General features: G+C 39.5%; 2 protein-coding genes across 6 annotated transcripts; one reads left to right on the top strand and one right to left on the bottom strand.

The window, feature by feature from the left end:
- Nucleotides 1-328: 328 nt before the first annotated feature.
- On the top strand, nt 329-6,795 carry LOC147637167 (type I inositol polyphosphate 5-phosphatase 2-like). Of its 5 annotated transcripts, none has more exons than XM_086800768.1 (15): nt 356-650; nt 944-1,027; nt 1,720-1,861; nt 1,948-2,025; nt 2,152-2,221; nt 2,309-2,413; nt 2,572-3,235; nt 3,494-3,675; nt 3,992-4,100; nt 4,241-4,389; nt 5,400-5,619; nt 5,828-5,884; nt 5,968-6,045; nt 6,235-6,333; nt 6,427-6,795. In XM_086800768.1, exons 2-12 carry the CDS (start codon nt 983-985, stop codon nt 5,834-5,836), a joined length of 1,773 nt encoding a protein of 590 aa, XP_086656894.1. In that variant the 5' UTR covers nt 356-650; nt 944-982; the 3' UTR covers nt 5,837-5,884; nt 5,968-6,045; nt 6,235-6,333; nt 6,427-6,795. The 5 variants fall into 5 exon arrangements, with proteins under 5 accessions (XP_086656896.1, XP_086656894.1, XP_086656895.1 ...); XM_086800769.1 differs by having other exon boundaries at nt 6,411-6,543; XM_086800770.1 differs by lacking the exon at nt 944-1,027 and having other exon boundaries at nt 329-650.
- Nucleotides 6,796-18,279: 11,484 nt separating this feature from the next.
- LOC147637166 (ammonium transporter 3 member 1-like) lies at nt 18,280-22,027 on the bottom strand. The gene is made up of 4 exons (XM_086800767.1): nt 21,981-22,027; nt 20,374-21,077; nt 19,745-20,030; nt 18,280-19,380 (listed from the first exon to the last, which is right to left on the bottom strand). The coding sequence occupies exons 2-4, from the start codon at nt 21,010-21,012 to the stop codon at nt 18,854-18,856; spliced, it is 1,452 nt and encodes a 483-aa protein (XP_086656893.1). The 5' UTR covers nt 21,013-21,077; nt 21,981-22,027; the 3' UTR covers nt 18,280-18,853.
- Nucleotides 22,028-22,934: the final 907 nt, after the last annotated feature.

Below are 22,934 nucleotides of genomic sequence, written 5' to 3'. Positions count from 1 at the left end.
TCTCTCTACACCCTTTCTTTTCTCTTTCTGGATTCTTTATACACTATCTTTCTCTCTCTAGATTCTTTCTTCACATTGTCTTCCTCTCTCTATTCTCTCTCTATAGAGAGACACTCTCTCGAGATTCTTTCTACTCACTCTCTCTCTCTCTCCACACACACACTCTGAGCTCTCTAGATCCCCTCTCTCTCTCTCTCTCTCTAGATTCTCCCTTTACTCTCTCTCTCTCTCTCTTCTCTCACCTTGCTCAGCTTCAACGTGACAGCAAGGACTACCTCAGCCCATTGCTCCCCCAACTATTTATTACCCCATTTTTGATTCCTGTCTTACCCTCTCCTCTCTTTCTTCTACAAGCTCGTCTTGTTATTTGTGTCAGCCCCACACCTGCATTGCTTACAGCTCAACTGTAGTACACTAGGAAAACAATATTACAGTTAAAAACCACAAATCTGCTACTGATTCCTCACCTGGACTGCTGCCTATATATCATAGCTTGTCTCCCTTCATTAGCGCGCTCACATCAAACAAAGCATTGCTCTGTGCATCTTGTAAGCATCTTCTTTAAATTGCTGCAGGCATAGAGCCCTCCTCCACTAGATCTAGGCAAATTGTGAAAACCCAACATTGCTTGCAGTTAACACCAATCGAAGGTACCCAGAATTATGCTTTATCAATCGAAGTTAACAGTTGGGTTATCTGAACTGTGTGGGCATTTGTGCGTGTGTACGCGCGCGCTTTTCTTTGATTAGATAAGTTGTAAACGGTTTACAGCTTACTGCAGAACCCACGTCTGCAGTTGGGTTCTGTAAACTGTTTACAATTTGTGTGCCCCCGCGCGCTCGGCGTTCTCTCTATGTTTACATAATTGCACATAATCCAACTTAAAATTACGGCTTAATCTTAATTTACTTACCCTGATCCACAACTATGCGCTCAATTGCAGAGAGCCGCCGCCATTTTTTTGCTGGGTGGCTTGGTGTAAATGGCAAACATACAAATGCGCAAGCAAAGCAAGAAACGAGGGGAGGTAAACTTAATCAAAATTGTATTAACCTTAAGCACGTAGAATGCACGGCATCTCCCATGTGCAAATGTACAGCAGATCAACTGTGTGTTGAGTAGTGTCGGGGATTCTCGGGGAGGGGGGGGGCTCTGCTGTGTCCTTCCTGAGCATCCCTAGGCTTTGTCACCACGAGATTTCCATTTGTGTGGGATCTCCTCTTTGCTTCAGCCTGAGCTAGAAATTATAAGATAAAGCTAATTTTATACATAATTCCAATCCATGGGGTGCAATTTAATCGGATCTTCAATGGCGATTGCTTCAAAATGCGGGTGTTAGAGTGAAAGGTTTGGTTTGTGTAATATTTTTGCTGTCTTATAAATGATGGTTGATCAGAAACTGGGGAGTGAGGGACTTCAGCCAAAAGCTAGATGTTGAAGGAGGATACAAGACATGTACATCTGAGTTGTGCACACGATGGCACCCGAGGCTCCTTTCCAGGCTTATATGCTTTGCATATCGTGAGACATAGCCCAAGGCTTCTCTGGGATGGAAAATCTGAAAGAGGGGTGCCTGCTATTATAGGAGCCTTAAGAGGCAGGCCATTAACCTACGGAGAGGTGGTGTTGTTCTTATGTTCTCTTAGATTAAAATAAAGGTGAAAATTTTGAGCAATACTGGAAAAAGCAGGCAGTTTGCCTTCATCTTCCTGCATGCAGTTATTATGGCCGCGCATGATGATGAACAAGTGGCTCAATATCAAGTCTACTGGAGATGAATTTAGTGCAGACGAGTTCAGTGCGGACGATTGTGAAGACACGGAGCCTGATACTGAGAGCGAAAGTGAATGCGAGTATGACGGTAATCCCTATTAACAGATTTAGCAGTGTTGACAGCTGCAATTACACATGAAAGCATTGCCTCTGACACCCAAGGTATGTTCGCAGACACCAGATCAGCAGTTCCACGGAGCTACACAACTAAGAACTTTTCTCCTTTGATGTCTAGAAAGGATGGAAGGGATGGTGAGGGTTTTTTCTAATACCTCATCACCTACTAATACTATATTGCAACCCCTTAATTGAAGCATGGTGCATATGCTTGTGTTGCATAAAGGCCATTTTGGATCCCACAAGTTGTGCTTCTTGTAGATGAGGTATCGAGAAGGCGCTCACACTCGGAAACACTGAACAGAGAGTACATCAACACAGAGGAATTGCAGTATGTCAACTGTCACATCTGCAAGAGATCATGGATGGTGTTGTTATTCTTTATTTTTCCTGTTTTGATGTGGCCATCTCTATGCAGGATAGCTGTGGGCACGTGGAACGTTGCCGGAAGAACGCCACCTCCACATTTAGAACTGGAAAGCTGGCTGGAGATGAATGATCCCGCTGATATCTATGTCCTGGGGTGGGGTATCAAACTCATCCAAATTCCTGCATTCCAAGGGTCCATGATGGTTCCACTCAAACATCATGTGTGAAAATATCACATGATGGATGCAATTAAACATGGTACATGATGTAAACGTATGTATGCTTATTGAAAATTTATTGTCTGGACTGCAGTTTCCAGGAGATTGTGCCCTTGAATGCAGGCAATGTCTTCGGCGCTGAGGACCCTGGGCCTACAATCAAATGGCAAGCTCTGATACGGAAAACTTTGAACAGAGCAAGACAGAAGAACTGTAAATGTCACAGTGCCCCTCCATCACCTTCACGAGAGGAGGCATCAGAAGTTTCTGATATCCTCCTGGGGGACGGCGAGATTGATGCTGAGCGCATACTTATTGATGAGGAAACTAGCTTCATTCCTGTGGAGCTGTCCCCATCGACATCCAAAGAAGGGCATGATGATCAAGAGGGGGTTAATGCCAAGCCAAATCTAGTTGAAGTCTACAGAAGCACTGAGCGCATTGGCCTCAACATGGCACAACACCAAAGGACCGAATCCGAACCCATGAACTGGCTATCTGCTTTCGATCTCCCACGTGATGGTGGATCAACCGCCGATGATGAGGCTCTTGGTAGACCCCTACTGTCACCAATGACCAGGGTTCTTACCACTTACACTGATCCTGTTAAGAAGCAGATACGTTATGTCCTAGTTGCCAGTAAGCAGCTGGTTGGGATACATATCTCTGTCTGGGTCCGCAGGAAGTTGCGGCGATACATACACAATCTGACAGTCTCATGTGTTGGCATTGGCATAATGGGCTGCTTGGGAAACAAGGTCTCTCTCTCTCTCTCTCTCTCTCTCTCTCTCTCTCTCCATCTCTATATTCTCAGCTTATGCATGCTCAGCATGAGCCTCCATGCACATATAAGCTTACCACAAGTCCTCAAGCTTAATTGGAAGTCATAGGCTTTCAACTGTATGCATAAGAGAGTGAAAATTCTGTGCTACACATAAATGTGGTGAAAGCCCAATCAACGCTTTTGCCATGCCAAGTCTTCCATGGTGATCAAGGTTTTGTCTTTTTGGATGCAGGGTTCTATTTCAGTGAGTATGTTGCTTCATGAGACTAGCTTTTGTTTTGTCTGCACCCATCTCACATCTGGAGACAAAGAAGGAGATGAATCTCATAGGAATGCTGACGTCACGGAAATTTTGAAACGCACCCGCTTTCCTTCCACTGATACGGATGTTCCAAAGACCATATGGGAGCATGAGTAAGCCAACGTGTTTTTTCTTTTTGGGGAGAGGGAGGGATGCAAGGCAAACTGTTGCTGATAGATCAAATACTTCATACACACTCAACACACACACACACACATAGAAGGATGCATGAATGCATGCATGGATGTATATATGCATGCTGGTTTGTAAAGTCTTTAGTAGCAACCAAGGAAGCTTACTTTCTCTTGCTGTGTCTTTAGAGTTTGCTTGCAATAGCTGAATGAATCATTTTTTGACATGTGGTAATCATGCTCATTTTGCACCTTGCAACCATCTAACATTATATCCTTGGTCTTTTGCATTTGGCAGCCGAATAATTTGGCTCGGAGATTTGAATTATCGTCTCAATCTGTCAGACGCTGATACCCGGTTTCTTGTAGCAAGAGAGGACTGGACAGCCCTTCTTGGGAAGGACCAGGTAAATCCCTATTAGTATCAAATCCTAACCACACGCACAGGTGGGCATGCGCATGCGCGCATGTGCATGTGTGGCATGCATGCACATGTGTGTTTGGAGCTTTTATAACAATGTCTTACTGCTGTTCTTTTTGGCTGTAGTTGAGGAAAGAAATGCTGAGGGGGCATGTATTTGATGGATGGCATGAAGGTCTGATATCTTTTGCTCCCACATACAAGTATGAAATCAACTCTTATCATTATTCTGGAGAGAATGCAAAACCTGGAGACAAGTGTCGCACCCCAGCATGGTAAAACTTTGAGCTAAAAATGTGTGATTTGAAGAAATTACTAGCTATGTTTCAAAGTTTTGAGTCAAGGACACACATGCATGAATTCATCCTAACAAAAGAACTAAAATTTTAAGACACAAGCACACAGCCTGAAACACCACCACCCCCTTCGATGTGCACAGACACATGGTTCAGTCAAGTGCACACATGCACCCACAAACTTTAACATGCACTCGCGCACACATGTGGGCACAGGTTCACATGGACGTGTGTGCACACATGCACATACATACACAGAGCCACACACACACACAACCACACATAGTACCAACTGCTCAAACCCATCCAAGCTCATGTCCCCCAAAGCGGCTTATGTTAAATTTCGGGGTGGCGGCTTATGTTAAATTTCGGGGTGCCACGATACGTGGCACCCCGCGGGCCCCAGCCCGGGTGGTCACCTAGCCGGTCACATACATACACAAAGCCACACACACACCACCACACATAGTACCAACTGCTCAAACCCATCCAAGCTCATGTCCCCCAAAGCGGCTTATGTTAAATTTCGGGGTGCCACGATACGTGGCACCCCGTGGGCCCCCAGCACGGGTGGTCACCTAGCCGGTGACAGCCTCGGTCTAGACCGTGGTGCAAAAGAGGTATAGACACACGTCCATGCATTTGCTGAGATTTGAACTCAGGTCCTTGCCAAGGGAGGCGAAGCATCTATCCACTGCGCTACGCGCACACTCATGATACGCACACATGTCCATAACATGTTATGGACACATGTGTAGACATGGGCCCGTCACCAACCATTGACCGGGTGCGTGGGGTGCCAGGTATCGTGGCACCCCAAAATTTAACGTAAGCCCCCCAAAGCACACATGTTGTGACAAAATAGCCAACACCATTTAATAACATGAGTTCTGGCTCTCCTTGTGGGTGAAGCATTTGAAGTCATTTTTTATTTCTAAGCTTGGATGTATTCTGGTCTCAAGAAGGCACTCAAATTTTGAATTGCCCAGGTGTGATCGCATATTGTGGTATGGGAAGGGATTAAAGCAGTTGTCGTACAGGCGAAAGGAGCTGACACTTTCAGATCACAGGCCAGTGATTGCAGTTTTTCTAGCTGAAGTAGAAGTTTTTAGCGAGCAAAAGTTCAAGAAAGCAATGCATTTCATGAGTGCAAAGGTGGAGATTGAAGAGCTCTTGTCTCAGGCTTCTCGGAAAGTCCATCTTGAAGAGGTACAAGGTCTTCACCTTTTGCTTAGCATTTATCACCACCATAGCCTCTTAATCTTTGGAAGATTACTCTTTATAGACAGTGTGTGTCCAGCAGGAGGGTGGCAGGAATTGAACCCAAGTCCTAAGTTAAAACCCTTCACCACACCAGACTACATGCCTGTGGACAACCTTTTGAAGTCGATTGTAACTTGTATCTTCTTATTTGCAGGAATCTTGAACTTTCAAAATCAAGGTTTTCAGGAAATTGAAAGCCAAAGGCTACAGTGTAAGAGTTTTCAAGTTTATATGTTAACTCTGGAAATTGTTTTTGCTTGCTTTTTGGGATAAACAAGTGTTTTTATTGAGCAGGGCCATGCATTACAAGAGCTACCACTATCCTGTATGAGTGACTGCAGCCAGTGGAACTGCCACCAGCCAATCCCAATGGTACATAATTTTGCATGTGCATGCATGCATGCATGTGCACACATGCATGCATGCATGCATCAGCAACATGGACATGAGTCCATGATTTTGGTTTGCATGGATGTATGTATGCCTATCTGTCTGTCTGTGATGGTTTACCCTCTCTGAACTCCTTGGGATCGTTTGACATGGGTTTTTGGCTGGTGACAGTTTCAGATTAGGAACCCTTTGATACTGGGGATCCTTGAGGATAAATCGTTTGTGCATAAGTCCATCCAAAATCAGAGCCACTAGATTTTAAAAACCAAGGTATTGTCACCTTTCCTTTATTCACTAGTAGTCAGCATTTTAAGTCTCTCTTTGACTGAGGAATAATGTTACTCTAGTCATGGTGGCTTGCAGTCATTCATCAGGGTTGATTGTAGCAGGCGAAGGAAAGCTCAACTGCATTAAACCATATAGTAGATGATGGTGCAATGTCCTCTTAAAGTGAAGGGCTTTACTCTTGGTTGCATAGGCTAAATACTGATCAAACATCAAGTGTAGCTTTTTTAATGCCTTTTGAGCCTTATTGAATCTTGGACACTTGAAGGCAACCCTTTACTAGGTGGGGTGTCATGAGATTATAGTGTAAAAGACCTTCCTCAAAAAAGGAGGGGCCTTCAACCCTGTGGTAGAGAGTAGGAAGGCCATTGTTACTTTCTGTAGAGAAATTCCATTGTATCTTTATATATATATAAGAAAAGTGTAGAACTGAGACCACAGATTTGATCATGTTATCCATTGTGAATGTAGATTGAATACCAGTATATAGAGAAATTACTTGACATAAGTCCATATTAGGAAATTTGGAAAAATCCCAATTTCCATTTTCATATGTTTAGGACAAATTAGCCACCCAATAATAGGACCGTCAATAAAATGTATCAACTTTTTTTCTACAAATTGCATATTTGTGAATAGTGAGGCTTACAATACTCAAAGTATATTATATTTAAGGACAATCTCATAGGAATGCTTTAGTTAAAATCAACATTGTATACCACTAATTTTGTGATCACAATCATCATGTTGCCTCAACAATATATCGAAAAAATATAGAAAATGATCTTTTGATTAATTCATCAAAGTCATTAATTAACAACAAACCCTTTGCAAGGATAGCATCTCCTACTCCAAACTCAAAGTTCACAAATATCTTTAGTTCCATAAACTCAATATTACATCCACGAACATTACTCAATCATTGAGTATATCAACTTGATGACATCCTTATGTCTATTCATAGAGCTACCAATATTCTTTGTTCACAATTATCTTCACTTCCATGAACTCAACATTGCATCCATTAACATTACTCACCCATCATTGAGTATGTCAACTTGATGACATCCTTATATCCATTAATATAATTACCAATATTTGTTAAGTTAGCCAAAGATAATAATGGAGATAGAAAATATGATATTTGTAAATCTAAGAAAAGTGATTGTTCATTAAAGATAAGGCCTTAACAATGATACAAGTTGCCATGACTATACAAGACCAACACTCACAAATTGCCATAACTATAAAGGACCAATGCTCATTTTAAAAAATAGGTTGAATGAAACATAATAACAAATTATGGAAGCTTAATATTGATAACACATTGCAATCAAAACTCATAGTCTGCAAAGAGCTCATCTCCTAAACGTATCCATATTCAAGGTTATTGATTGACATGTGAGTTTGTTTATGCCAAGGTGGCAAAGATGAAGAAAACAAGTATCTCACATTTCCTTTCTCATTGGAACCCCTATAACTATTTATGTAACCTGTCACGTTTTTATCTTTAACATCACCCACTATATAGACACAATCCTCTTCAATGTCAACTACTAGGTCCTTAAGAATGGAGTACCTCCTTGATCTGGGGTGCATGGAACACAACAAATTCCATTCATCATAAAGAAATTTAGATCCACAATAGTGCAACAAAGCTCGGCCAAGAGGAACACTTGATTGGATGAATAGTCCTTGACCAGCACCCATAATTGTGTTTAGTTATTAACCATGAAGGTAACCTCATTAATGTAAAAGACTTTACCATTTTGAACTGGCCAATAAGATGGTTGTAAATGGTTGCCATTGCTATCGTAAAGGCAAAGTGGAGAAACTTCAAATATCCTTACCGCTCTGAAAACAACAAAAATTCATGATCATTAGTGTTACACTAGGATAAACAATATAAAAGAACCCAATTAGTGTTTGCACTTGTAGTATGCTTGGAGTTGTGATATTAAACCCTTCCCTGCAGCTCCTGTGATGAATCTTTTCTTATAACCTAGTTATTCCGCATAGTACATTGCAACTATTTCATTTAGTTTTAACACTGGTGGTATTTTTTTCAATATCTTTAATTGTACAGTACTTAGAGTCGATGGAGGAAAGTGTCTTGTTCTTGAAAATGTAACTTTAGAATCCAGTGTGTTGCATGTTTAATAACACCTTGGCATGAACTGAATACATCATTTTCATCACATGTTGAGCTTGCATATTCCTTGGATTCATCCTTGTACATCTCCTCCCACTCTATAATCACACATTGAAAGTATTCATACAATGTATGTCCTTGTTGGACTGGCAACTGTCCATATCTATCAAAAGAAATCATTGTACAAATGTCTCTAGCCATATTCAAATGGCACAAGTATCTGTATAAGTCTTCCAATGTGTTGTCATATGCATTAATGTCAAATTTGGGTGAAAAAATGCAATTATCTGGTGGACTTGCACATCCTTTGTATGGACTATCATCAATGAGAACTATCCTTGTTACATAGCATTGTGCATTATATTGGTGCCAAACCTTTTTGAGTGGTTTGAACATGGCCACAACACCCATCTTTTCTGGCCGAAATATCTTCTCACGATCATACACATAACACTACTCTTGTCCCCACACAAAAAAAAATGGTAATTGTCTCCCTACATGTAATTCTAGAGTTTCCACCATATGCACCACATTTTTTTGCAAAGCTATGGACTATATCCCAACATGGACCTTTGTGAATAGATTGGCTAAAAACTCTATGCATCCTAGACAAGGTACAATCCATTGTTTCCCACAACGCAAGTGTGTATGCTTATTTGACTTTGTGAAGCAATGTTCTAACAATAATCCATTCAAACCCAATATTACAGACATTTGGCCTACCACATTCCTTGTATCCAATCCTATGTTGTCATTGTCTTCGTTAACACACCTGTGATATACTTTATCTATTGAAAAAAAAAAGATGAAAGACATGTGTTAATCGATCAAAACTTAATCAAAAAATCACACATATAACTTCTCACAAATATTATATATATTTTTCACTATAAAAATCAAATTTGGTAATATGATAAATTTTCCACATATTGTGGATGATTTTGAAGTTGAATTTAGTTAGTTATCCAAATCTCACTAGATAATGTCTTGTGCATGCGTGTTATAGGGAAAAGAAAAGATAGAAGACATTGAGCCAATCGACCAAAACTCAATTAAAAAATCACAAACACATGACTTCATTACTCTTAAAATACATGATATATCTCTAAGTACATAGAACTAAATTTGGTCATAAAGTTAGTTGTTCACATATTTGGATAGATTTGAATGTTGGATTTGGTCAGTTGTCCAAATCTCACTAGATGACAATAGACATCTTGTGTATGGGTGTTATTGGCTAGATCCAATTACTTGTGGCTAGATTCAATTACTTGTGGCTAGATTCAATTACTTGTATATGGGTGTTATTGGCTAGATTCAATTACTTGTGCATGGGTGTTATTGGCTAGATTCAATTACTTGTCCAAATCTATGTTAAGGGTAGGTAATGCTAAAGGTCCAATCTTATAGATGGATGTGAATTTCTAATATTGATTTGGGAAATTATCCAAATCTACATTTAGCGGTTGGACAAATCTAGTGAGAGGAGAATTAGTCATGTCCATTGGCTAAGCTTAGCATTAGGCCAATCCCCATTAGGAGTGAGCTATGAACTATAGATAGATTAGGACAATTGTCTAAATCTGTGTATTGAATGGTTAGTCAAATCTTCTGAGAAGAGTATTACAGTTAATATGAGTGAGCTATAAATGTTATATAGATTTAGATAACTATCCAAATCTTTACTGAATGGTTCGGAAAATCCCCAATAAGATTGGTGTATGTATGTATATAGATTTGTCCAAATATATATCAAGGAATGGTTGTGGCTAAATCCAATGAGAAGAGCATTAGACAAATCCGTATTAAGGGTTGGCCTTAGTCAAGGTCTCCATATAGGGTTGAGGCCTAATGAGAGGAGAATTATGGAAGTCCCCAACAATAGCAATAAGATATTAATTGTAGTTAGATTTGGAGAATTATGGAAGTCTCCAACAATAGCAATAAGATATTAATTGTAGTTAGATTTAGACAATTGTCCAAATCTATATTGAAGGGTTAGCCAAATGTAGTGATATGAGCATTAAAAAAATCCCCACCAATAATAAGAGTTAGCCTTAGCCAATAGGGGTGAGTTCTAGTGGGAGGAGCATTATGGAAGTCCCCAATAGAATCAAGCTATGGATTAGAGTTAGATTTAGACAATTGTCCAAATCTTTATTGAATGGTTGGCGAAACCTAGTGATATGAGCATTAGACAAATCCCCAATAAGAGTTAGCCTTGGGCAAGTCTACAATAGGGGTGAATTCCAGTGGGAGGAACATTATGGAAGTCACCAATAGAATTGAGCTACAAATTATAGTTAGATTTCGACAATTGTCCAAATCTATATTGAAGAGTTGGCCAAATCTAGTGAGATGAGAATTAGACAAGTCCCCAATTGGGGTTACCATTAGGCAATTCCCCTAAAGAGCAAGGTCATGTGATGGTCATTATGCATTTCTATTCGATGTAGATTTGGACAGTTGGCCAAATGTATGTTGGTGGGATTTAGATAAATTGAATGAATTTCCATATCTTTGTCCAACTCCCATGTAAAGCTAGAAATTTTGTCCAAGGGTTTGGTTAAATGGATACCTAAGGATTGGGCTAAGTGGGCGAGAAAGGTTATAATCTAGGTTCCATGGATACGTAAAGGATTTGGACAAATTTAATAGTTGTCCATATCTTTGTCCAACTCCCATGTCTGGCCATTATGGTATCCAAGGATTTGGTTAAGTGGATGCCCAAGGATTTGGCCAAGTGGGTGACCAAGGTAATAGTCCACTATCTAAATCTTCATGTTATGTTTGAATGCTCTAGATTGAAAGAGGTGGTTTTCATTTTTATGGAGGAGTGTACTTCTAGTTTAACTCTAGAGACAAAGATATCTATTTGAAGAGCAAAAGAGCTGAAAAGCGAATCCATTCAAAGAGCAAAAGAGCCAAAGAGAATCCACATACAGGTATGTAATACATCTTTCTTATTTACAGGACTCATCAACAAAAGAAAGAAATCATGCTAACATAAGCCTAATCTTAGATTAAATGACTTGCCATTATAGATTAGAGATAGTTTAATGAAATATCTTAAGTGATGAATCAATTTAATATATTAATTTTAAATAGTTGATAAAGATAAATTAATTAGTATAATTACTTATGATATGAACTGTAAATATAGATTAGTTAATCAAGATTCATTGATGGTGTGCAGCTTCCCTACTGTATGTGCGTGGGAGAGAGAGAGAGAGAGAGAGAGAGAGAGAGAGAGAGAGAGAGAGAGAGAGAGAGGAGGTAAACTCTCCTACCAAATCTCAGCACAGAAAGCTATTTTTCATATTATGTTTGGTGGAGAAAGAGGGAGGGAAAGATTGATTCTAGTTTAGGGTATCACCATAACAATCATGCAATTTGTTTTCGTAAGGCTTTGCTAGGGTGAGACAACTTTCTATGGATGGAGAGAGAGAGAGAGAGAGAGAGAGAGAGAGAGAGAGAGAGAGAGAGAGAGAGAGAGAGAAACAATTGAGACGATTTGATATGTAAAGTTGAGAGAGAGAGAGAAGATGATTTACGTATGCCTATCCTGCTCTCCACCCTTGCTTCTCCCTACGTTTTTCTTCTCCTTGCGTTTTTCTTCTCCACACTGTAGAGGTAAAGAAGAGCGAAACTTTTTTTTTCCCGGTTTTTGGGCCATATCTTGTGAGATAGTGGCTTTTAATGTTAAATCATCAAAGGTCGGTCACGCGTTTTCTTTCTTTTGGGCTACATCCCCCCCCATATACATAACCATAAGCATAATTATAATAACTACCTACATTTCAAATTTTGTTATATTATATATTATTTTGAATTTTGTTTTAATGATGTCATGCCACAGAAATTGTTACACAGGTCATACCGTCGGGCACTTGTCAACGGGGGCCTATGGTGGCCACCGCACCCCACCACCACAGGGGGGCCTGGCGGCCCCCGAACCCCTCACTAGAGGGGCCTAGCGGCCCCCCAGACCCCCCGGCCTCAATAACTCCTGGTAAATTGGGTGCCTCCAACGAAAGACAAGTCAATTATCAACAATAAGGACAAAAGTTTGGGAAATCATCCCTTTTTGGGCCCATAACGTCTTGTTCAGGCACGTATGTTGGAGATGTTCAAGAGCTTGATGGATAGCCCTCACATATAGATACATACATACATACATACATACATATATGTATATATGTATGTATGCATATATATAGGTGTGTGTGTGTGTATGTACGTGTGCATATATATATTATATATACATACATACATACATACATACTTACATACATACATACATACATACATACATACATGGCATACATAAATATATACACACACACACACACACACACACACACACACACACATATATAGATATACAATTGTATATATATACACATATAGATATAAACTCACACACACACACACACACACACACATGTATAAACACATACATTCACATATAGATAATATTTTATTTGTATATATGTATATAAATACATACATATATATATACGTACGTACATACATACATACATACATACATACATACATACATATATATATAAACACATATTTCACATATAGATATATAATATTTTATTTGTATGTATGTATGTAGATAGGTATATGTATACATACATACATACATACATAAATATATATATATATATATATATATATATATATATATATATATATATATATATATATATATCTACATTTATATATATGTGTAGATATATCTAAAGGTATAATGAGGACAATTGGCCAAAACTAGGACCTTGTTAGAGTTCCATGTTAGAGACTCATTTGGACACTTGGTCAAAACAAGGGCCTTGTTAGAATTCTATGTTAGAGTTTAATTTGGAGACTTGGTCAAAATTGGGGCCTTGTTGTTAGAAATCCATGTTAGAGGTAGACTTGGAAACTTGGTCAAAACTAGGGCCTTGCTAGAAATCCATGTTAGAGGTAGATTTGGACACTTGGCCAAAACTAGGACCTTGTTACAAATTCATCTTAGAGATTTACTTACACTTGGACAAAAATAGGGCCTTCTTAGAAATCCATGTTAGAGGTTGATTTGGACACATTAATGCACAAAACTAGGGCCTTGCTAGATTTCCATGGTACAAGTTGATTTGGACACTTGGCCAAAACTTGGGCCTTGTCAAAATTTTTGATTGCTCCATTGATTTGGACACTTGGCTAAAACTAGGGCCTTGCTAGAATTCCATGGTACAAGTTGATTTGGACACTTGGCCAAAACTAGGGCCTTGCTAGAAATACATGTTAGCCATTGATTTGGACACTTGGCCAAAACTAGGTCCTTGTTAAAAAATTTGATTAGCCCCATTGATTTGGACACTTAGCTAAAACTAGGGCCTTACTAGAATTCCATGGTACAAGTTGATTTGGACACTTGGCCAAAACTAGGCCCTTGTTAGAAATACATGTTAGCCATTGATTTGGACACTTGTTAGAAATCCATGTTAGCCATTGATTTGGACACTCGGCCAAAACTACGACCTTTGTTAAAAATTTAGATTAGCCCGATTGATTTGGACCCCCTTGGCTAAAACTAGGGCCTTGTTAGAAATCGATGTTAGAGGTAGATTTGGACACTTAATCAAAACTAGGAAGGCCTTACTAATGGGTAGGTCTACAAAACTAGGAGGTGATAGAAATTAAATTTTGAGGTGGATTTGGACACTTGTCCAAAACTCAGGCCCTCTTAGATTTGGACACTTGGTCAAATCTTTAGAGAGAATTAGCATTAGAGGGGTATGTATATATGGATGGTTAGGTCCTTAAAAGCATGGTATGGTGTGTGTCCATTTAGATATAGATTTAGACACCTAGGTAAATACTAAAGAAGTAGCATTGGATGGGAGAGAGTATGTAAAATTAGATAGTTTATATGAGATGTTTATGAGACAATTCATATTATATATAGATTTGGACAGTGGGCCAAATGTAGATATTTACATATAAATGGCTAAGTTGGTTCATAAAACTAGGATGTGATAGAATTCTAAGAGATATATTTGGACACTTGACCATTTATTTAGAGAGTTGTGGCATTTGTAAGTAGGAATGGGATATGTATAAATATTTGGGTAATAATTGCAGAAAAAGGAGTAGTCCATGTATTCGGTGGAGTTAAAGGATTTTGCCACCTCTTAACCTCAAAATATTCATTTGTATTTAGATTTGGAAAATTGGTCAATTCTATCAAGTGGTTGTGAAAGAAGATGATACTAATGATAGATTATAATGTATATTCTACTAACTGAATTCAGACACTTGATCTAATTTGGAGAACTGAATCTATGTATTTTTTATGTGTAGGAAAAATGTCATCTCAATTTTCTCATGGAGAATGTGTCAAGTTGATCATCAATAACGTGATGGTGGAAATAGGATCATGGACAAGGGCCTTGTGCTTTGCAAAGCTCAGTGGCTCTTTCTAATCTCACTCCTCTCGATTAGGCTCGAATTGCTACCACCTGGGGTTTGAGTGATAGAGTGGGGGTTGCTCTAGAGGTCTCTACATGGGATCCATATGGAGGGGGGATAGCTCAAAAAGTCTTTGCCTGGAAGAAGTCTGTAATAAGTGCCCTATGCCTTGGTCCCCTACTGGCATGTGGTGTAGTAGGGACTCTCTGTGTCTGCGGAGCTCCAAGAGGAAGAGTCCTAGGCATCTCTAATCATCGTAGAGAGAGAGAGAGAGAGAGAGAGAGAGAGAGAGAGAGAGAGAGAGAGAGAGAGAGAGAGAGAGAGAGAGAGAGAGAGAGAGAGAGAGAGAGAGAGATATTAACGTCTGCAAAAGGCTAAAATTGACCTATGAGACAAACAAGTAGTACAATGATGTTCCTCCAGTCACATCAAGAGGAAAATGTGGAGTGAGAATAAAATGTACAAGTATGACAACGGGACTCAATGGGTGTACAAACGAGAGGGTGTGGATGGAGTACTAGGGCTACAAATGCATCTCTATATCCTGGAAGGGTGATACAAGTATGATATGTTATCTACTCCTAACTCCATCCAGTCCCATAGTTTGGGTACAATATGTCATACATCCGATCTGAGGATACCGTAAATGTCTGGAACATGCGTCTTGGATCAGAGAGAGAGAGAGAGAGAGAGAGAGAGAGAGAGAGAGAGAGAGAGAGAGAGAGAGAGGATTGATCTACATTATGCCTCTTGCTGTCTTACTTGTTGTGAGAGAGCACGAGTGAGAATAACTATCTTGTGTAATGGAGAAACAATGATGAGAGTGACACACTTACGGGCAAATGGAGACAACGAAGTGACCAAATGTAAGTTTCACTTTGGAGTACAACTTCATGTAAGTAGCAAGGAAGTTCTTAAGTTTGTATTATGAATATTTGACAAATTTTTTTCATGAATAATGCATGTATAATAGATTTTTCATTATAATCCATTTTGTTTCATTATACATTTTCTTTCATTATATGTCTGTATTACACGTTGTCTTATCACATTTAATGGATTATACATTTTTGTACGTATAACAATTAATCTTTCGATCGAAAAGATTTCATATGATTTTTTAAAAGTAGAAATTAGTAATTTCCCAAAATAAATTTTAATTATTTATTTTTTTTAAAAAGAAAGTGGTTACATTATAAATTAGTTCTAAAGTCCAAATTGAGATGTTATAAATCACTAAAACTTTTCGTTTTAAAAAGGAGAAAAATGCCAACCACTTAGCACAATAACAATTATAACTTTATTTAAAGAATTGAGAAATGCAAAGAAAACCCTTCAGCACATGCCAACTCCTTAGCAAAGTCATCTATGGTGGAAACACAAAATCCTTCTTCTTGCAAAGGGAATAAATGCCATGGGTTTTCATCCATGCAATCTACACAAAACAAGAAGTTCATCTAAAGAATTGAAAAATGCAAAGCAAAGCTTCTGATGTATACTCCTTATCAAATTCATCGAAGGAAAAATAAAATCTTCGTTCCAATGACAAAAATGTCACGGATTTGTATTTTTAAATTTTTAGCACTCCTCAAAGGTGAGACCAAGGAATACTACAACTCCTCAAAGCCAAGGCCAAGGGACACTATGAGAACTACTTAGCACAAAACAATAATTTCATCTAAAACAAAGCTTCTATTTTCATCTAAAACAAATGTATAGCAAAGCTTCTAACACATGCCAATTCGTCATCTAAGGAAACACAAAATCCTTCTTCTCCCAAAGGTTAAAAAAATGCCATTGGTTTTCATTCAATAGAGTAGCATCCCCAAACTGATGTATATGTAGATAAGTAGAGTCAATAGCTGTATTGATCACAAAAAAAATGATCCAATAACATGTAAATGATGGCAAAATGGTTTTCTTTAACTTTGAAAACGTATGACTATTTCAACAATCACAAAACAAATGATCCAATAACATACAAGAAATGGTGAGCTAAGTATGTTTTGATACATAGAAAGCGACCAATAAGTCAAATGCCCTTCTTGAGTGTGTGGAGAGCTTTGCAACTAAGAAATTGCAAAATCAATCACTTTATTTGCACAAAATATAGATCCGAAAAAAAAAGGTTTGACATGGAGGATGTGTGTGCATGTGAGAGGAGTAACATATTATTTTGTGAGCTTGAGAAAGAGCCATGAGACCAAACTACAAAATATGATTCATAAGAGAAAGGAGAATTGTCCACTCCTTTGAACCTAGTGCAAGTGAGTGAATTTAGGGCAAGGGGGATAAATGGGAGGTGAACATGCAAGAGAGTCGATGGTGGGTAGGAGGGTTGTCTAAGGCCCAAGTCTTCATTGTAAGTCCAAATGGCTAAATTTATCATATTAACCCTGTGTGGGCGCTTCGATTTTGGGCTGCTCGTAAGGCTTGTGTTGGGTCTCATCAAGTCCATACATACCATGCTTAGAACCATCATACCTTTCACCGTCTCCCCATAAGGCATATGCCTCCTCACCATGTACAGCATCATCCCCTATCAAAAGCTCCTCTTCCGGCATCCTTAGGGGTACCACCAATTTAATTAACAAACATATCAAGCTCGTCATAAACACGTTCCACGCAATTATGAACATAGCCCCTACTATTTGTTTGAGCACTTGTGACCGCCCTCCATAGAAAGTGGTTACATTATAAATTAGTTCTCAATCAACTATAAAGTCCAAATTGAGATGTTATAAATTACTAAAATTTTTCCGTTTTAAAAAGGAGAAAAATGCCAACCACTTAGCACAATAACAATTATAACTTTATTTAAAGAACTGAGAAATCCAAAGAAAACCCTCCAGCACATGCCAACTCCTTAGCAAAGTCATCTATGGTGGAAACACAAAATCCTTCTTCTCGCAAAGGGAATAAATGCCATGGGTTTTCATCCATGCAATCTACACAAAACAAGAAGTTCATCTAAAGAATTGAAAAATGCAAAGCAAAGCTTCTGATGTATACTCCTTATCAAATTCATCGAAGAAAAAATAAAATCTTCGTTCCAATGACAAAAATGTCACGGATTTGTATTTTTTAAAATTTTAGCACTCCTCAAAGGTGAGACCAAGGAATACTACAACTCCTCAAAGCCAAGGCCAAGGGAAACTATGAGAACTACTTAGCGCAAAACAATAATTTCATCTAAAACAAAGCTTCTATTTTCATTTAAAACAAATGTATGTGCCAATTCGTCATCGAAGGAAACACAAAATCCTTCTTCTCCCAAAGGTTAAAAAAATGCCATTGGTTTTCATTCAATAGAGTAGCATCCCCAAACTGATGTATATGTAGATAAGTAGAGTCAATAGCTGTATTGATCACAAAAAAAATGATCCAATAACATGTAAATGATGGCAAAATGGTTTTCTTTAACTTTGAAAACGTATGACTATTTCAACAATCACAAAACAAATGATCCAATAACATACAAGAAATGGTGAGCTAAGTATGTTTTGATACATAGAAAGCGACCAATAAGTCAAATGCCCTTCTTGAGTGTGTGGAGAGCTTTGCAACTAAGAAATTGCAAAATCAATCACTTTATTTGCACAAAATATAGATCCGAAAAAAAAGGTTTGACATGGAGGATGTGTGTGCATGTGAGAGGAGTAACATATTATTTTGTGAGCTTGAGAAAGAGCCATGAGACCAAACTACAAAATATGATTCATAAGAGAAAGGAGAATTGTCCACTCCTTTGAACCTAGTGCAAGTGAGTGAATTTAGGGCAAGGGGGATAAATGGGAGGTGAACGTGCAAGAGAGTCGATGGTGGGTATAGGAGGGTTGTCTAAGGCCCAAGTCTTCATTGTAAGTCCAAATGGCTAAATTTATCATATTAACCCTGTGTGGGCGCTTCGATTTTGGGCTGCTCGTAGGGCTTGTGTTGGGTCTCATCAAGTCCATACATACCATGCTTAGAACCATCATACCTTTCACCGTCTCCCCATAAGGCATATGCCTCCTCACCATGTACAGCATCATCCCCTATCAAAAGCTCCTCTTCCGGCATCCTTAGGGGTACCAGCAATTTAATTAACAAACATATCAAGCTCGTCATAAACACGTTCCAAGCAATTATGAACATAGCCCCTACTATTTGTTTGAGCACTTGTGACCGCCCTCCATAGAAAGTGCCTTTAGAGTTTGGCACGGGAAGAAATAAGTTGCATAATTCTGGGTGTGCTAGCAATCCTGTTAGAACCCCTCCAAGGGTGCCTGCAACCGCGTGTGTGTGGAAGACTCCCAAAGTGTCATCCACAATCTTCAAAAGTGATGAATTCTTGTGCACAATCATCATTGTGAACCATGGCACACTCCCTGAGAAAATCCCCATCAGAATGGCTGAATATCCTTGTACAAGACCTGGCAACACATAAGCACGTTTGCATAAGTGTGTGTGTCACAGTGTGTGTATAGCGAGAGGGAGAGAGAGACAGAGACAGAGAGAGAGAGAGAGAAAGAGACAGAGACAGAGAGAGAGAGAGTAATACAGAAACACATCTGCACGAGAGTGTGTGTAGGGAAAGAGAGAGAGACAGAGACAGAGCAACACATAAACACGTTTGCACGAGTGTGGATGGTTGTGGAGAGAGATCGAGAGAGCGCAACACATAAACACGTTTGCATGAGTGTTGATGGTTAGGGAGAGAGAGCTGGCAACACATACATATGTTTACATGTGTGTGTGTGGGTGGGTCGGTGCGTGGGTTGGGAGAGTTATTCACACCTGCAGCCGGAGTGATGCACACCAAGCCTGTGATCATGCCCTGGACGGCGCCAATGACGGATGGTTTGCCAAACACGAGGACATCCAGGGTTGTCCACACCAGAAGGCTGGTTGCAGCACACACGTTGGTGTTGAGCACCGCGATTGAGGAGTCTATGTTGGCGGCGTAAGGATCTCCACCGTTGAATCCAGCCCATCCCAACCACAGCAGGCCTGCCCCAGCTAGTGTGAGCAGCACGTTGTTGGGCGGAAACCTCTCACGATCCCTCTTGAGCCTGGGACCAACCTATAATCAAAGCAAATATCAAGAACATTAGCATCAAATCAATCCTCATTTGTTTGTTAATATCGACGAGCCCAATACAAAGCTCGAGTAGCCCAACGAGCCCAATACAAAGCTCGATTAGCCCAATACAGCCAGATTAACCCAATAACGGTAGATCGTTCACACAAACAGCTACATTAGTCCAATAAAGCTAAGTCAACACAATAACGCTACATCATTGCAAAGCTAGATTAATCCAGTAAAGCTATATCATCGCACAATTGGATTAAACCAAATATAAAGCAAGATTATCGCAAAGCTAGATTAACCCAATAACGCTAGATTATTGCACCAAAACACTCACCCAGTAAGCTGCAGTGAAGCCAGCAACTCCTGAAGACAAATGGATGACATAGCCTCCAGAGTAGTCCATGATACCCCACTGGAAGAGGAACCCTCCTCCCCACAGACTGAAGGCTCCCACAGTATAGGAGAGGGTGAGCCAGAGCGGCACAAAGAGCATCCAAGCCAAGATATTCATTCGGCCAAGGAGGGAGCCGGCTATGAGGATAAGTGTAATGGCAGCAAACACAAATTGGAAGTAAACCATGGTTGCCATGGGGTAGTAAGGGGCAATCGTGGGGTTCGGAGGATGGGCACTAGCGGGGATGTAGGCTTGGTTTACAAGCCAGTCTTGGGAAAGGGCTGGCCCAGCTTTTCCCCACAGGAACAAAAGCCGCTCCCCAAAGGCCATATTGTAGGCCCATAGAACCCAACACAAGAGCACTGCAGCAAATGCATAGAGTGCCATGAACGCTGAGTTCACTGCCCACTTCTTCTTCACTATGCTCCCATACAGTATCACCAGCCCTGGCATGCTCTGTATGCCCACCAGCGTTGCTGCTGTCATCTGCCATGCATTGTCCCCCTTGTTTAGCCAGGGCGGTGCACTCGAACTGTTTGCATAAGCTATCGGCAGCGGCCCATCGACGAAGTAAGCCATCTGAAGGAATCACTAGCTCTTTTGAATAGCTCCCTCCACACACAAGCTCAATCCTTAGTGCAGGCCTGCATGCAAAAAGAGATAAGATCTAGTGTACATTTCTAGCTAGCACGTACACGAACTTGCATTTGATTAAGTTAACAAGATGCTCATAAGATCCATTCAAACAAGCCTGGTACAAATGGCTCCAAGGGAAGTCTAATGAAGATAAAAGAAAGGCATTAACTAGCTAGACTAAGTGGAATGTTAGTACATTGAGAATGGATATCATTAGATCAGAGCATACATATAAAAACCAAGGCTCCAAGGGAAAGAAAGGCATTAAAACAAGCGATAATTACTGCATTACTTCCGGATGGTTAATAGCCATTAGAGGATGGATAAATCAGAGAATTCATATATGCATTATGCATTATGGTTAATAGCCATTAGAGGATGGATAAATCAGAGAATTCATATATGCATTATGGCTAGAATATAGTATATAAAAAGGATGCATATGTGCAGTTTAGCTCATTAGTATGTCAAATAAAAAGGATGCATATGTGCAGTTTAGCTCATTAGTATGTCAAATAAAAAGGAAGCCTTATGGAGCACTAATTGCTTGGAGATGGTATACTGAAAAGTAAACTAACTGCATTACTACTACTTCGATAATAGCTATTAGAGGTTGGAAGGATCAGAGCATGCATATATATATATATATATATATTGACAGACAGGCTATTAGATGATTGATGGATCACAGCATGCATATATGCATTATGGCTTGCTAGTACATAAAAAAGGATGCATTTTATGCAATAAAGCTACTTAGCACATCAAATAAATGTAATCACGCGTATGGAGCGTTAATTGCTTGGAGATGGCAAAACTGGTATATTTAAGAGGAATACATGTATGCAGTATAGGAACAAAATTAGTGTATCGAGGCACGGAGCGGATGCCTGGAGATGGCAAAGGCTTACCGGATCCGAATATCATGGCGGTGTGGGAGACAAAGGGCGGGGGGAGGGGGTAGAAGAAGGACGGGGCTGCATGGGGAAGGTGACAAGATGGGCGACCTTTTTAAGAAGTGAAGCGGATGGGCCAAGGAAAGCATAGACGTCCTCGCCAAAACAACCGTGCGGACGATACAATCATACTGCCCTCCACCACAAGTGAGGAGATCCACCATGATACCTTCTAGGCTCTCGGGTTCCCTTTAATATGTAGGCTCGTATCGTTCACGGTCGATCACGTTGAGTGTCCACTCTTTCTCCTCTAGTTATTCTCTCAGATCCATGTCTTGCTCCATAAAGGCGCAAACACGCTTATCTTGATCACAACTTGTTGCCTGCATGATAGACTCTTTCGTTGAGTTTAATTTGAATTATAATTTCTACTTTAAGTAGAAATTTCACTTTGATATTCATCTAAAACTTTATTAAAAAGTAAAAAATTTAAGTGCTTAGTGAGCTTTCATGTAGGGGGGAGAAGATACTCTAAAGGTTAAGCTATGTTGACAAAACAAAAAATTATGCCACCCAATAAACTTCAAGAAAATATTTTATTGGTTGAGGTCACTTTTTAGTCAATTTTAATCTTAAAAATACATAATATACATAATGGGTTACTTATCTCGTTATAAAAATACTCCTTACATTGAATGCCTCAACCCTAGCCTTTACTTGGCTCTACTCTATATCATCTCTATTTTAGAAGTACTCCTTACATTGAATGCCTCAACAATGGCCTTTACTTGTCTCTACTCTACATCATAAGTTTTGTCTCTATTTTAGAAGTATTCTTCCATGGTAATTACCCCCATGAGTGTAGGCTCCCACTTGAGCTAGATCCTCCATGAAAACATTCGAAGTCCAAGCCACCACTTGGAGCACATAGTCACCTCTAAGTTGGTTTTTCTTCTCTTGGTATTTAAA

Source organism: Cibotium barometz, chromosome 7, assembly GCF_041138505.1.
Source record: "Cibotium barometz isolate CiBa-2024 chromosome 7, ASM4113850v1, whole genome shotgun sequence".
NCBI lineage: Eukaryota > Viridiplantae > Streptophyta > Polypodiopsida > Cyatheales > Cibotiaceae > Cibotium > Cibotium barometz.
This window is presented reverse-complemented; position numbering and strand designations above follow the sequence as displayed.